Consider the following 13,183-nt stretch of genomic DNA (forward strand, 5'->3'; position numbering starts at 1 on the left):
TAATGTCCTAGCACCCTTGCTGTGCTCGGACGCAGGTACTTTGGGAACTAGGCCCTTTGGCTCTCTTGCGTACCGGCCGTGGTCAAATTACCATCAAGGATTGGCAATATTGAACCCGCGTCATCCTACATGGTGAGTGAATACCTTTGATGTCGGACCGTAATTTATTCCTTTCTTGCGCTAATAGTGGGAGTCACAGCCTCACGGATGACTATGTCGGCCGCATAATTCTCGTCGCGCATCGCGGTCACTCACAATAATCGACCACCATTCTTGACTATTTTGGGCGATCGACAGCTGAGCGTAAATGTTATCAGTCTACTCGAGGCCCAAAATCATCCAGACACTGCCTGCAACTTGCGATCAGTTCGATTGATTGTATCAACAGTATAGAGCGCCCGTATCGAAGAAATGGACTTCTGCATTTCACTCGTAAAATTGCAATGCCTTCCTGATCAAATATCAATATATGACATCGCATCGCCCCGACAAGACGAAGCCTTCTTGGGCGCTTGTCACTCTCCTCGGTAAACCCAAGCACGAAAGCACCAGGAAGCTGGAAGTAACCATTACTGAACTGTATTCGGCGCCTAAGTGGGGGGTTTAATGGTGTCGTAACGCTGATATCATGATGATCGGAGCACGGAAGCTTTCCTTCCCCACATCCAATCGGATTTAACTTTATGGCGAAGTAACTCCCATCATACAATCTGTCCAACTTCACGACCTGGCAGCAAGCTCAGGTATATCAACAAAAAAGAAGGCCTCGCTTGCTTGCGGCTTGACGTCTATTGAAGCCCCAAAAAGTCCACTTTTCACTGGCAGCGAACTGCGTCGTGGCAAAGGCATGCGCTGACAATGTGTCGGAGCCTTTGCATTGTTTCAAATTCTCGTCCCGGCTTGGTGAAAATGAACTTCGCCCGCGATGATGGCATACGGGGCAAAGGAGAAACATTTCATCGATCCAGTGCCTTGCTTCAGGAAGGGTAGGCTTTCTTGTGTGCCTTGGCTGACTTACTGCCTGCGCCACTTCGATTTCGATTGTGAGTAATAGTGGCAAATCTTGGGCAAATCGGCGTTTTAGATACCCAACTGACTCCAATTCATCAGGTCGTTATACCTCCGACCCCCGAAGTAGTGCGGTTCGTGCGCGCAAACGGACCATCATGACCTAGGCATCAGAAAGACTGGCTGATGTGTGTACCAGTGGACTACGAAAAGGCCCCCAGCTTCGCTTAGCCGCCAGTAACATTTTCGATGTCAATAGCCATTCATTAAATCCGCCGATCTTGTTCGAAGCTAGTCCGAGGCGCTCACCCACTCTGGAACCGCCTTCCGTTGTATAGTTACAATCCGTTGATATCGAAGACTCTGAATGACTGACTGACATGTGCAGAATTCCACTGGTGGTGACATATTTTTAGATCAAACCTGCTATCTTTCTCACTGAACTGTTTGTACCTCCTCGACGAGGTGGTGTCGTGAAGGCCTACATTGAAGGGTCGTCCAACTTAAACATCTACAACTCATCGACCTTTTAATACAGGAATCGCATTTTCGCTCATTCCTGGAGACTTCACGATCAACCGACCGAATCGTATCATGTTCTGTCAGTTCATTGATACGTCCGTCTGCAGGTGCTGGTTCGTTGAGCGGAAGTTCAGGTACCTCATGACGAGGTTGCCCAGGAAATTTCCATACTAGCACCTACTTGTCAGATCCAAGGCAACATTGCCTAGCCCTTACCCGTTGATCTACATCCGCAGAAATTACGAGGACGTCTATTTTGACGTCTACTATAGCGGCTGAAACAATTATCTACGATATAGGGGTAGCTCGTAGTCTACCGCCACATCCTCCGAATGTGTCTCAGACTCTCAGCGGAGCTTTAGGTCTGTGCCTGAAGCGCTCCGACATCGTTTTTATGGAATGGGACCGTTCGAAAAATTCACTGGTTTCAAATATACGTTCGTTATTGCGACTCAGAAACTGCGGTTGGTCTACTCGGCCGTTTAGAATGTAGGCAGTACATCGTCCAGCCTTTGACGTCCGCCGCAGGGCTGGCACCGGTTGGCCTATTAAAGTTGGTCGCACGTGGAGATTTGATCCGCTCGGCCACGTGCAGCCATGTGGCGAACTCCGTTGGCGGCAAGTTCAGTAGTTCGACGCCGATCGTTCGTGATCCGTTCAGTCACCCTCAAACACTCCCCGTTGAACAGAACCACCCCAACCTCCTGACATTTTCGCAACCTGACGATAGTAGCAATGAACCGTCACTTGTACGCAAACCTGAAGGTGTACATCCTTTGTGCTCGGCTCAATTTTGCAGTCGTTCATTATATTTACCGGGCAGCGCGACAAGGGAAGTAGAGGTCGAGGGGCAACGAAATGTCAAGACTGCCTCAATTCGAGACATTACGCCTTGTGCCCGTGGATACCAAGCATCCGAGCCTCTATCTGCACGACCTCGAGGCGGATTAACGGGGAAGAGGACGCCACAGCATATGGCTTATCCCGACGTTCTTGACAACCAGTGCGCATCGTGCTGTCTTAATGTAGCTCTGTCCCATTGGTACTACCTCAGTTTCTGACCCCGTCCACCGCCGATGGTTCCTTCAGGCCAGAAAGCTACAGAAGCCACCAAGACTCCAATGGAGATCGCTCGACAACCGTTTTCAGGTCCATGATTGATTGATGTAGGAGGGTCCTATGGCTAATGTTGGTGCGTCTTGTAGTTGTGGATGGCTGAAACATGATCGGTTGATATGATACGATATTGTTGAGATGTAGGCTCGACGATATCTTGAACCGCCAGCATTCTATCTCTATCTTTGACCTGTGGCTCGGCTGGACCATCCCCAAGTTAGAGTTAGATTGTGTAGCATCTATTCTGCAAGAGGTTGTTCTTGAGGCGGAGGCCTTAAAATGTCCTCCTGCACACCTTTTGCACTCCAGCCATTCGACGGAAGACGCGTCTGGACACTTATCACCTGGGTCGGTGTCTTTCCCTCCAACTTCAATCCTCCTTGATACGATTGACATTGCTCCATTCTGAAGTTGCGCTTCTTTCGGCTTGGGACCTCGGCTTGTTGTGCAACCAGCTCAGCAGGTGGATCATCCGCCTTGGTTCGCAGCTAAGGCCTTTGACAGCACCCTGGTCCCCGCAGAGGTGGTCCAGCCGGTGCAACCGTCGTCCCTCCCCAATAGTCTCGGAGATGAACACTAATGGACTCCCTGGTCTGGCATGTGCCCCCCGAATCTCACCCCAATTCCGGCATGCAGAATGGGCCCATCAGTATCTGGCTTCGACCCTCGTATCTCTGGTTAGTCTTCTGCCTTCGAGCCTAGAGTCCACCTCCGCGCATTCGGTGCAACTACGCTCAAAGGGGTACATACGGATCCGCCCGAGTGTATTCTAGTGCTTTTGTATACACATGGTCAAGCGGAATCAATTATCCACCCTGGTGCCAAATAGTCGACCTTCGTGGCCCTTCCTACCCTTTCTCCCCATCTCCGAAGTATAGAGGATCGTCAGGCGCGCAGCTCGGGGCTGAGGATGTAGGAGATTTTGTTGCGCAGCTGTCATGCGCGTTGTTTCATCCTTGTCTGTCCTTGGAAGGGATCGAGCCTCGTGATTTGTGGTGGTCAGACTCGGACGTTTCCTGTCTTCCACGTCCTCCACTGCCAGACCCTCTGTTCGAGGACCACAGATACAATATGACTTCTGTTCAGGCTAAAATCGAACCATCCGGTTTTCCGGATTTCATTCGCCGCATAACCGCACCTTCCTTTCATTATATTCGACGCGGGAGCAATCCTGACAGAGAAACCTTCTTAGAACATCGCTTTAACTCAGCTACTTCTTCAGACACGTCGAAGGCTCCATTTGGCTCGACTTCGCAGTCCACGGGCATGCGAACAATGGTTACCATCCACAGGTCCCCTTGTTCCACTATCGATGTCTAGGGAGTTTCTCCACTTTAACCCCAAAGTCATACTCCTTGGGTCCTTCGCATCTCTCCGATTGAAATGACTCAGTCCATCTCGCCCTCCGCCCAAGACACCCCAGTTTGTGGTGCCCACCGATCCATCAGGTTCATCAAAAGACAAGACCCATGACGAGCGTGCATGTGCCGTTGTTCCATTCGTCTCGAGGTTTCTATGGCGTACGGCTTCGCATCGATTGTGGCGCTCAACAGCATGTTTTTGACAATTGCGACTTGGTGGCATGTTGGAGTTGTGCACTCCCGACCACCGGACGTCCCAGAGGGAGCTCTTGAGCATCTCCCGAAAGCCCGGTCCCGCCCGCTACGTACAAGTATGTATGCAGCATCAGAAGGCTCGGCGTCCTCGGTGGCGGATATACACGAACGCAGCAAGGGCCACTGGCATGCAGTACGCTCATTAAGTATGCATAACTGCAAGAATGTCGGCGCCTCGATATGGTCGTCCCGGCTGTCGCCATTCGTTGAACTCCATAATATCGACCATGACTCGCATGTCCTTGTGCCGCTTTGGGGTCAGCGCGGTACCATTTGACGGCTAACTCTTGCGGAAAAAAACGATGGAAATGTGTCATGACCATGCTACCATTACAGCAAGCATACTTGTTGCGCACAATGCGCATCAACAGTCATACGCACTCAACCTTCTTGTTCGTTGCTTCTGTGCCTCACTAAAGTCCCGACCCTCACCGACGTATGGTGCGACGTTCGATGGTGTTCTCCCGCTTCGCAAATTCCCTGCCGAGGCCCTCTGGGCCACTGGCTGACTGGCCGCTCGCATTGCCAAGGAGGAAGCACATGCAGCTCGATTTATTTCCTTCCCATTCTTCAGCCTGAATACGTGAATTAAAATGAACTCGTTGAACCCGATCATGATCGGGGAAGAAGTTTAAACCAGACTTCGGCCATGTCCCGGGCATAAGGATGCAAACCCCAGAGTCCTGCCAGTCGACGCGTCTCCAGCATACTAGACCAACCTGTAGTGCCCCATGGAACCCCCTGCATACGTATCCAGACGTTCCCCATCGTGGAGGCTATTTGCAATTGCTTCTTTCTTTTCCAATATCCCCAACTACATACGTAATGTTGGGACTCGTGCGCGTGGTCGATCCGTATTTTGGGATTCCATTTCTACTCCGCGGGCCTTCTTTCATTGAGGGTTGCCTCCTCGCACCCTCTATGACTCCAGGTCTGCTCCCTGCTAATCCTCTCTAACCTTCCCTCACGTGGAATGGGAGGGCCTACCTCCAACTGTTCCTGTAGATCACCAGCACTGGCTCGAGATGAAGTCATGGGCCGCTCGACTGAGTCCCGATGCTAGAGCCCAAAATAACGTTTGCTTGCTCGCGGTCCCTCCTACTCGCAGGACTCGATACCCCTGCTTTCATCCCATGCTCAAGGGTGCATAAGTTGGCCTTGGTGTGGAAGTTCGAACTTCTGGAAGTAAATTTTCTGAAACGCCTTCCAATATGATGAGACTCATATGCGATTCCATATGCCTACTTGCGCCACCAACCGCTCTTTCCCGCGTTCACATCACCACTTCACCAGGCGATTCAGTTCACGGGCCATGCATATGCTCGCTAACGAGCCAGTCAGCATGTGATAACCCCACGACGATAGACCGCCGGGAAACGCTTCGTTAATATACCTGGTGGCACCTTGTATCAACTGCATTATCTATTCCCTCCAATAAACAGTACTACAGCTTGTGGTGTTTATTTATTAATGAATGTTAGTGGTGAGATAGCAGGACGAAGAAGTGAAAAAAGGACAATCCGTGGCTCGAACCCGCAACCTTTCCGTGCTAAAAAGTAGTACTCAAGCGCGCAAACCGCTAAACCAACGTACCACATGTTAAACTCTTTTGGACTAGTATATCACCTACTGAGCCGGGATACTTCAGGTCGCCGACAAGAAATACAAGAAATACCGAAAGCAGAAGTTTGCATGTATTTACTTTGTATCTATTGCCGCTTTCCCACCATGATGTCTGTGACTTATTTGTGACGATTCCCAAGCGCCCTGAGCAGACTCCAGCGCTAGGTTTTGTCAAGTTCAATCTCCGCCAACCCCAGGCCCGAGGGACTGACATCTCGACGAGCAGACCGGGCCCTTACGGAAACTTAAAGCCTATTTAAGTGAATTTTCCCTCAGCGGCGACATAGCGGCGAGGACGACGGAGGGCACGGAAGGTCGTCAAGAGTCAAAGCTCAATGTAATACTCACGCTGCTTGCACCATCTAGGATCTCAATTCAATATATTTCAACGCTAGCAGAATATCATCAAAAGAGCGCCCTCTGTCAAAGGCTGGCGAGACCATCTACGAGTTCGAAGCTGAGTCCGTTCGCATCTTATTCGCTGTGCCAGTCGTTACAGCTTTGCTAGTCACACCGACGCCGCGCTCTCGGCGGTCGGTCCCTTGACAGGAGCACCTGGGCATTGGGCCGCGACTGCATGTGGTGCACGGAATTGAGTGTGATGGCATTTCTAGTCGTTCTCTAAAGAAAACCACCCCACTGTCGGAGCCCGCCAACCGTAAATGCAAGTACATGAACATGACTCCAACAATACATCATGCGAATGTGTGCCGTAGACGGTGGCATGACGGTAACATTGTTCAAAACGATTTCCATGTGAATTGATTAATTTCTGCCACATGGCTGCTCCGACATGCTTGACACAAACTGTCCGCTTCACGTACCAAAGATAGCTGTATTCAACTGTTCTCTGCGAGTGGTCATCGTGACCGGTACGCTATTTTGATGCGTAGTCTGGTGCAGCTCTCACTCTTTGCTTCGAAACCCAAGAATGGGAGTTCGCCCGTCCATGAGGCATTCTAGCAAGCTAGCTCGACTGCTCTTGGTACGGCTGCAATTCTCCAAATGCAACGTTGATGCTACATCAGTGTTGCGCCAGTTTGACGTGTAGTACGGGTATCACTATACCCGGAGGCCACGGTAGAACAAGCTGCGAGACTTCATTAAGCTACATAAAGAAGACGAAGTGTACTCAAAGGGATTTCTCTTCCCAAGTACCCTGCGATTAAACCATGATAGGGAATGATACGTGAATCAATCAATCGCTGTTCGAACTATCTATTTCGGTCCCCGGTTCTAGGTGTAGCCCGTCCCAGACCATAAGTTCGAGTAGTTAGGCCTTAGGACCCGCCATCATCAGGAGACCACCGCAACTCGATTAATAGCCATGAATGCGTAACATCGGGGGATGATTAAGAATAAATATAATGTTAATAGAAAAGAGAACGTGCACATAGTGTATGGGTAGGTTGCCATAACGTATTATACAAAGCGCGAACCTTGTTCAACGAGGGGGAGCGACAACTAACATGGATGGGGCGCAAAGAGCGGACATATACTGAGCGTGGTCGAGGACGGTCATTGAAACTGGAGGGAGCTTGGATGGAGGAACGTCTGCAGGAGGTACATTGGAAAGAGAGTAGAGACAGGCGGCATAGCGGTTCGTGTCTATATGGTGTACAAGAGAAGCAACTGCTGCCCTCGTTCTGGACGAGGCAAGAGAGAGAGAGCAATGTCGACAAGAAGCGGAGGGTGAAACATCAGAGAGAATACGGCGAGATCACGAGAACCAACAATAGGGAAAGTCATGGGAGGTTCCTGACCGTTACACGAGTGCTGCAGATTGAAGGTAGCCGCGGAATATGGAGTCACGGACTGCATCAAAGTATTTTAGTCATCTGGCCTGAAAATGGACTATTTTCGACATACCGTTCCCAATGATTCGTTGAGTCGTCTTGGTATCCTGGGAATGAAATCAACACCTCTTCTATGATGGCTGATTGAAATCGAAGCTTACCACAACACTGGTGAAATGCGTGTACAATACTCTACGATTCTCATTGTTCCTCCGGTGGACTTGCAAAAAGTGAGCGCGGAAGTACTGAATAACTGTTTCGTAGTCGTTTGACCGCTCTCCGAACGAGGTAATGCTACAATGCGTCGTGAGCCAGCGCTATTGAATGCACTTCCGGATGCTTACTATTTGCGGACTCTCACGCCCGCATCAATTTTGTTCTTCAGTAAATCTGTCTTGTCTAAAGGAGTTAGGTGATAAGCATGAGGAATGCAACGGCGGAGAATACACACTAAGGAAGAGAACCAGATGAACGTTCTTCAACAACGCGTTGGAGCAGATTTGCGTGAACAGTTGCAGAGAATCATCAATTCGATTCGTACGAGGATCTTCCTCCAGGTACTGTGGATTCGGGACCGCTGAGAAAAACGCCGAAGGCCGATCAATTCTGGATGCTCACCTGGTCAAAGGCACTGACTGGAGCCACGAATATGATGGCATTGGCGTCGTCAAAGTACGGTACCCATGTGTGTCGTTGCCCACGAGCACCACCAACGTCGTATAAGTGCCATGCCACGGATTTACCGTGAATGTTCACATCAAATACATGTTCTGCAACGCCCATGGTTTGTATTCGAGCGTGTAAAATATCATCTGCCAAATTGTCAATTCCCATCGAAATTGGCATACGAAGTGGGGTAAACCTGTTGTTGGAATGTAATCGGGCGCTGCCACACGGGTGATGTGACTCAAGAAGCTGTGGAAAATGATGGTAAGTCGGAGCGCGGAAAGAAAGATATGGACACTGACAACTCAGACCATTCATCCAACTTTAGCTTCCGTTTTGTCATCAAAGCTTTGACAGTAGGATGGCTCCAAAGTATCTGGATGTCTTCCTTGCTGCTTTCGAGTAAACGTCCCACTTCTTGCACTAAGGCATCGTCGGCGTTCTCTGATGTAGATATACTTTCCCTACTGGGTTTAGTGTCCGCGTCTGTCGAAGTACGCTTGTTTCGTTTGACGCGACCCAGCGCGTTCTCGATAGCCCGAGCCTGCCATCCACTGCGGACGAAGACTCCACCTTTACCGGACCCCGAAACAGTAATGCCTCCGCTTAGCCGATCGGCCAGTTGCTTGTCAGCGGCGACAAGAGAGGTCAAGCGCCGTCGAATGGGGGCGATGGGAACGGCGCCGTTTTGTACTCGAGCAGCTTCCTCGATAGCCTCGCTTCTTGGCGGAGACGAAGGTAAACCATTGGTGGCCGTGTGCGGAGAACTCGTTAATGATGTTGACGGCGACGGCTGTTCCGACATAGTGATGATGTGACGAGAGGTGAAAGGCGCAATTGAGGCAGAGTCGTCCATGTCTGCTATCTCATCCTCCAACCCGTCATCCCAGGCTTCGAGGACGTTTAATATATGCTTTATTGAGTGCACAACGTTGAAGTAGACGACAGTCCGCCAGGAAGCGCGTTCTTGTTCCAAAGTATGTGGTTTGTACATGAGCTGGAATTGCTTTTGCAGAGTAGATTTTCCAGATTCGGCTGCAATGTTTATCAAACTCTGTAACTCCCTCTAGCAAAGCTTAGAGTGCGTACCTTGTCCCAGAAGCAGAAGCTAGTGTCGCCAACCAAATCCATCAGTATATGCGCATATATCCAGCAAAGAGCAGCTGCCAAGCTTTGTACGTTACCTTCACGTCGCCCTTGGAGCGTTTAATCCTTTCCCTTTCCAAACGAAGCTCTTCGTCGATTTCCTCTGAGATTCGCTTTGCCTCTGCCTCCTGCTCGAGACGGGCTTTGCGCTCGGTCTCTGTCTCATCTGAGGCTGGCTGGAGAGCCGCCGAGATCGGGTCGTCCTGGCTGTAGATGGAGGGAGTGCGCATGGTGGTGGTAGAGACGGAAGGGAAAACGGGAATATTTGAGGTCAGTGCGAGATCTGAGAGGGGATATATTTATTTATTTGGTGTAAAGCTGTCGGAGCTTGAAACCCACGTTCGAACCCTCTCTCCCTCACCAGCGTCCTTCTTGCACATCAGATGGTAACCGACATGGCACGCTCCCTGAGTTTCACGATGAGTAACTGTATCTTTCGCAGTCAGTGACATTGCACACGTCCCATGGAGAGCTCAAGGTGAAGTCCCACTGATCATCTAGCTGGATCCTAGCCTGACCCATTCGGCAATTTCCTGTACACAGATCGAGGTGTTCTGTGAAGCGGTTCCAAAGACGGCTGAGGTCCCATCTTTTTGCAAATATCGAGGGAATCTCTACTTATCTTCCTCTCTCAGAACTTCTTGGCCCTTTGCGCTTCAAATTATTACGATGGATGTCTCTTCCACCGTAATATCAAAGGATTCATGACCCAGACGGGTGACCCAACAGGGACTGGCAAAGGCGGCCAGAGTATTTGGGGAAAACCCTTTCCTGACGAAATCAGGTCTACATTGAAGGTTGGTAATTAAGATCCTACTTCGGTGAAGCGAAACTGACCCCGGACTGGCAGTTTAATGCCCGAGGCATGGTCGCGATGGCCAACTCGGGCCCTGATACTAACAAGTCGCAGTTCTTCATAACTTACGCGAAACAGCCTCATTTAGATGGTAAATACACTATCTTCGGCAAGGTCATAGATGGCGCGGACTCCACACTGGACGCGTTAGAACGCGTTCCTGTTAATGCCAAAAACCGACCGTTCACTGAGGTTCAGTTAACCCACGTGAGTGTGCCTGCTTGCGCCCGCTGATTTTGCATCCGAGGCCGAAGTTGACATTTACATATCTTTAGGTAACAATCCACGCGAATCCCATTGCTGACGCCAGGCTTGTTGGAAGATGAACGCCTGAATAGTTAGCTATATATGAAACGTTGATGCGCTGTTACAATTGCTGTCTTCCTGACCACGCCCACTCAATCTAGCTGATTCGAGCGTAGCCGCTCTCAAGCCTTTCGGGCCCCTTGGTTGCCCTTAGATGTGTAGCGCCACTTCAGGTCGACGCGTCATGAAGTCGAGCGCGAGGAGATCGTCCCTGAAAACTAGTAGATCGGTCGTAATCCGTTGATCCGCCAGCCACAAGATAAGTCAACAAAACAAAGAAGCGGAAGTGAAGTCTCCTGAGGAATAAGAAAGCCGTACATGACCAAATGGCTACCGTTTGATGAATCCTACCAACTCCTTCTGCAGATCTCGTTGGCGACGTGCCCTTTCCAGGTCCTCTACGCTCCGAAGATCATATACGATATCTCGCGTTTTGCCGAAGTAAACCTGGTCAGAAAGGTACACCATGATCACCTCATTAAAGCTAGCGATATGGCTTACCTCCTGTAACAAGTTCCTCATCTTGATTTCCATCTCTTCTATCATCCTACCGGTGTTGGTGATATGAGATGACGCGTCCTGCAGCGGCCAGTCTTGCTCAGTCTACAAGCAACCGCCACCAACAAGTTCGATGAACAGGAATCAAAGAGATGGTGCCATTCGATCACATCAGTAATGTGTCAATGGGCAAGGGATCATTGCCGCGAACCTGTCTCGTCATACTTCCACTTAGGCTGACTTCACCGTCTCTCTTCCTGCCGTCGCTCTTGGCGCCTTCGCCATTGTCAGACCGTCGGTTGACAAGGTGAAGCATGATGGTGGAGGTCAATTTGTAATGAGCCTGCCTGCCGCGTTCGGCTGTCTCAAAGACATGGATGGAGTCCCAGGATCCAGAGGGTTCATTTGGTGTCGCAGGTGTCATGGCTGAGCGGAGGAGACATACACCCTGCCTGAGAACGCGTCGCAGAATGACAATGCAGGGCACTCACTCTTCTTGAGTAGCACTACGCCAGCGAATCCCCCATCGTCAAGATCCCATAGGTATACCGACGATACGCCGCCTTCATAGTACCTGCAGTCAGTAGGGCATCAGGGATTGGTTTGGAATGTGGTTGGGAGCACACATTTCACGGTATGTGTCGAATGCTTCGTTCGCGGCGATCTCCAATTTACGCAGTCGAGGGGTGGGGACCGTGCCATCAACCAACGGTGGATCATACTCGTTTGACCAGGGCGACCTTAGTGATAAATGTCAGTGCTTTGTTTCAACAATTGATATCACTAGATGAGCATCACTGCAACTGCAGCCACACCCTTAACATCGATATCTTAGCAATGAGACGAGCTCACCGATGACAGTCTCCATCACGGTTATAATCACAGACCAAATATTCTCTCCCCGTAGCTCTGTCAGTCTTAAGCTTCAATGGTTGATCGACACTGCCCAGCAGATCGTCCGCGTATTCGGGGCAGATATCGACCAGCGCTGCTACATTCTCTTCAGTACGCGTCGGGGGAAGGCGCCGCATCAGATCCAGCATTGAGTCCACGGTGTCCGTCATGTTGAAAGTAGAAAGGAAGTTGTTCACTGAATCTCAGACGCGATGCAACATTCAAGCGTCGCAGTTGATGGGCGCCAACGATAAGGTGATGCATACAGGGGTATCAGGGGCTCAAGCGCCAAAATGAAACGATAAATGTTTTCTCCCAGTCCTAAGGAATATGGATCCGCGGGCCGCGCCGGCGGTAGCTCGCTTCGAAGTGCTAGGGCAAGGATTCAGTGTATATTCCTAGACTAGGTAGATGGCTAGCTATTACTTGCGTAGAATCTATGAGCGCTAGGAGGGCACATATGAGTTCTCATCGATATGCACCCAGTGCGTACACCGTAAGCTCAGAGAATTAGGCGCGCGCCACGTCAGCAAGTCTCGAGTTGATGGAAGTTGAACAACCTTCGTCAAATTACGGTCTTAAATCATCAAATCTCTACCAAAAGTGCTGCTTTCTTGGCGCAAACCAACTACGGCAAGCAAAATCCACACTTCCCATGATTCAGAATTGTGGAAAAGAGGCCAGTTCAGCCAGAAAAAAAAACACGACCGAGCCTCCAAAGTACGCAGAATTTGTTTGGCCTTATTTGCACGGGCCTTGAACCCTTTAGGGCCCGGTCTGCTCGTCGAGATGTTAGTCCCTACCTGCCAAATTTGGCTCCCACGGTTGGACCAAACCTGGCCCAAACCTACTCCAAACCGACAGTTTGGTCTGCTGTACCAGGGGGTTTGCGGGTGGGTTAGGACCTTCCTGTCACATTATTATGTCAGCGTTAATATACCTGGTGGCACCTTGTATCAACTGCATTATCTATTCCCTCCAATAAACAGTACTACAGCTTGTGGTGTTTATTTATTAATGAATGTTAGTGGTGAGATAGCAGGACGAAGAAGTGAAAAAAGGACAATCCGTGGCTCGAACCCGCAACCTTTCCGTGCTCAATGTTTTTCTCCCAGTCGACCTCGTTGTCCCAAGGA

General features: G+C 50.2%; 3 protein-coding genes across 3 annotated transcripts; 1 reads left to right on the top strand and 2 right to left on the bottom strand.

Annotated features, from left to right (window-relative positions):
• Positions 1-7,650: 7,650 nt before the first annotated feature.
• PC9H_009388 (uncharacterized protein) lies at positions 7,651-9,723 on the bottom strand (the record flags this gene model as incomplete). The annotated part of the gene is made up of 10 exons (XM_036778892.1): positions 7,651-7,700; positions 7,755-7,788; positions 7,843-7,975; positions 8,026-8,080; positions 8,133-8,241; positions 8,300-8,493; positions 8,544-8,596; positions 8,650-9,382; positions 9,437-9,455; positions 9,532-9,723. The coding sequence occupies 10 exons, from the start codon at positions 9,721-9,723 to the stop codon at positions 7,651-7,653; spliced, it is 1,572 nt and encodes a 523-aa protein (XP_036628281.1).
• A 153-nt stretch (positions 9,724-9,876) lies between these two features.
• Positions 9,877-10,675, top strand: CYP10 (Peptidyl-prolyl cis-trans isomerase cyp10; the record flags this gene model as incomplete). Its single annotated transcript, XM_036778893.1, has 6 exons — positions 9,877-9,879; positions 9,936-9,971; positions 10,037-10,075; positions 10,129-10,290; positions 10,344-10,556; positions 10,625-10,675. 6 exons carry the CDS (start codon positions 9,877-9,879, stop codon positions 10,673-10,675), a joined length of 504 nt encoding a protein of 167 aa, XP_036628282.1.
• A 310-nt stretch (positions 10,676-10,985) lies between these two features.
• On the bottom strand, positions 10,986-12,217 carry CAP2 (F-actin-capping protein subunit beta; the record flags this gene model as incomplete). Its single annotated transcript, XM_036778894.1, has 6 exons — positions 10,986-11,102; positions 11,157-11,258; positions 11,365-11,579; positions 11,645-11,727; positions 11,780-11,893; positions 12,006-12,217. The coding sequence occupies 6 exons, from the start codon at positions 12,215-12,217 to the stop codon at positions 10,986-10,988; spliced, it is 843 nt and encodes a 280-aa protein (XP_036628283.1).
• Between the last annotated feature and the right edge of the window lie 966 nt (positions 12,218-13,183).

This window comes from Pleurotus ostreatus, assembly GCF_014466165.1.
Source record: "Pleurotus ostreatus strain PC9 chromosome Unknown scaffold_7, whole genome shotgun sequence".
In the NCBI taxonomy this organism is placed as follows: Eukaryota; Fungi; Basidiomycota; class Agaricomycetes; order Agaricales; family Pleurotaceae; genus Pleurotus; species Pleurotus ostreatus.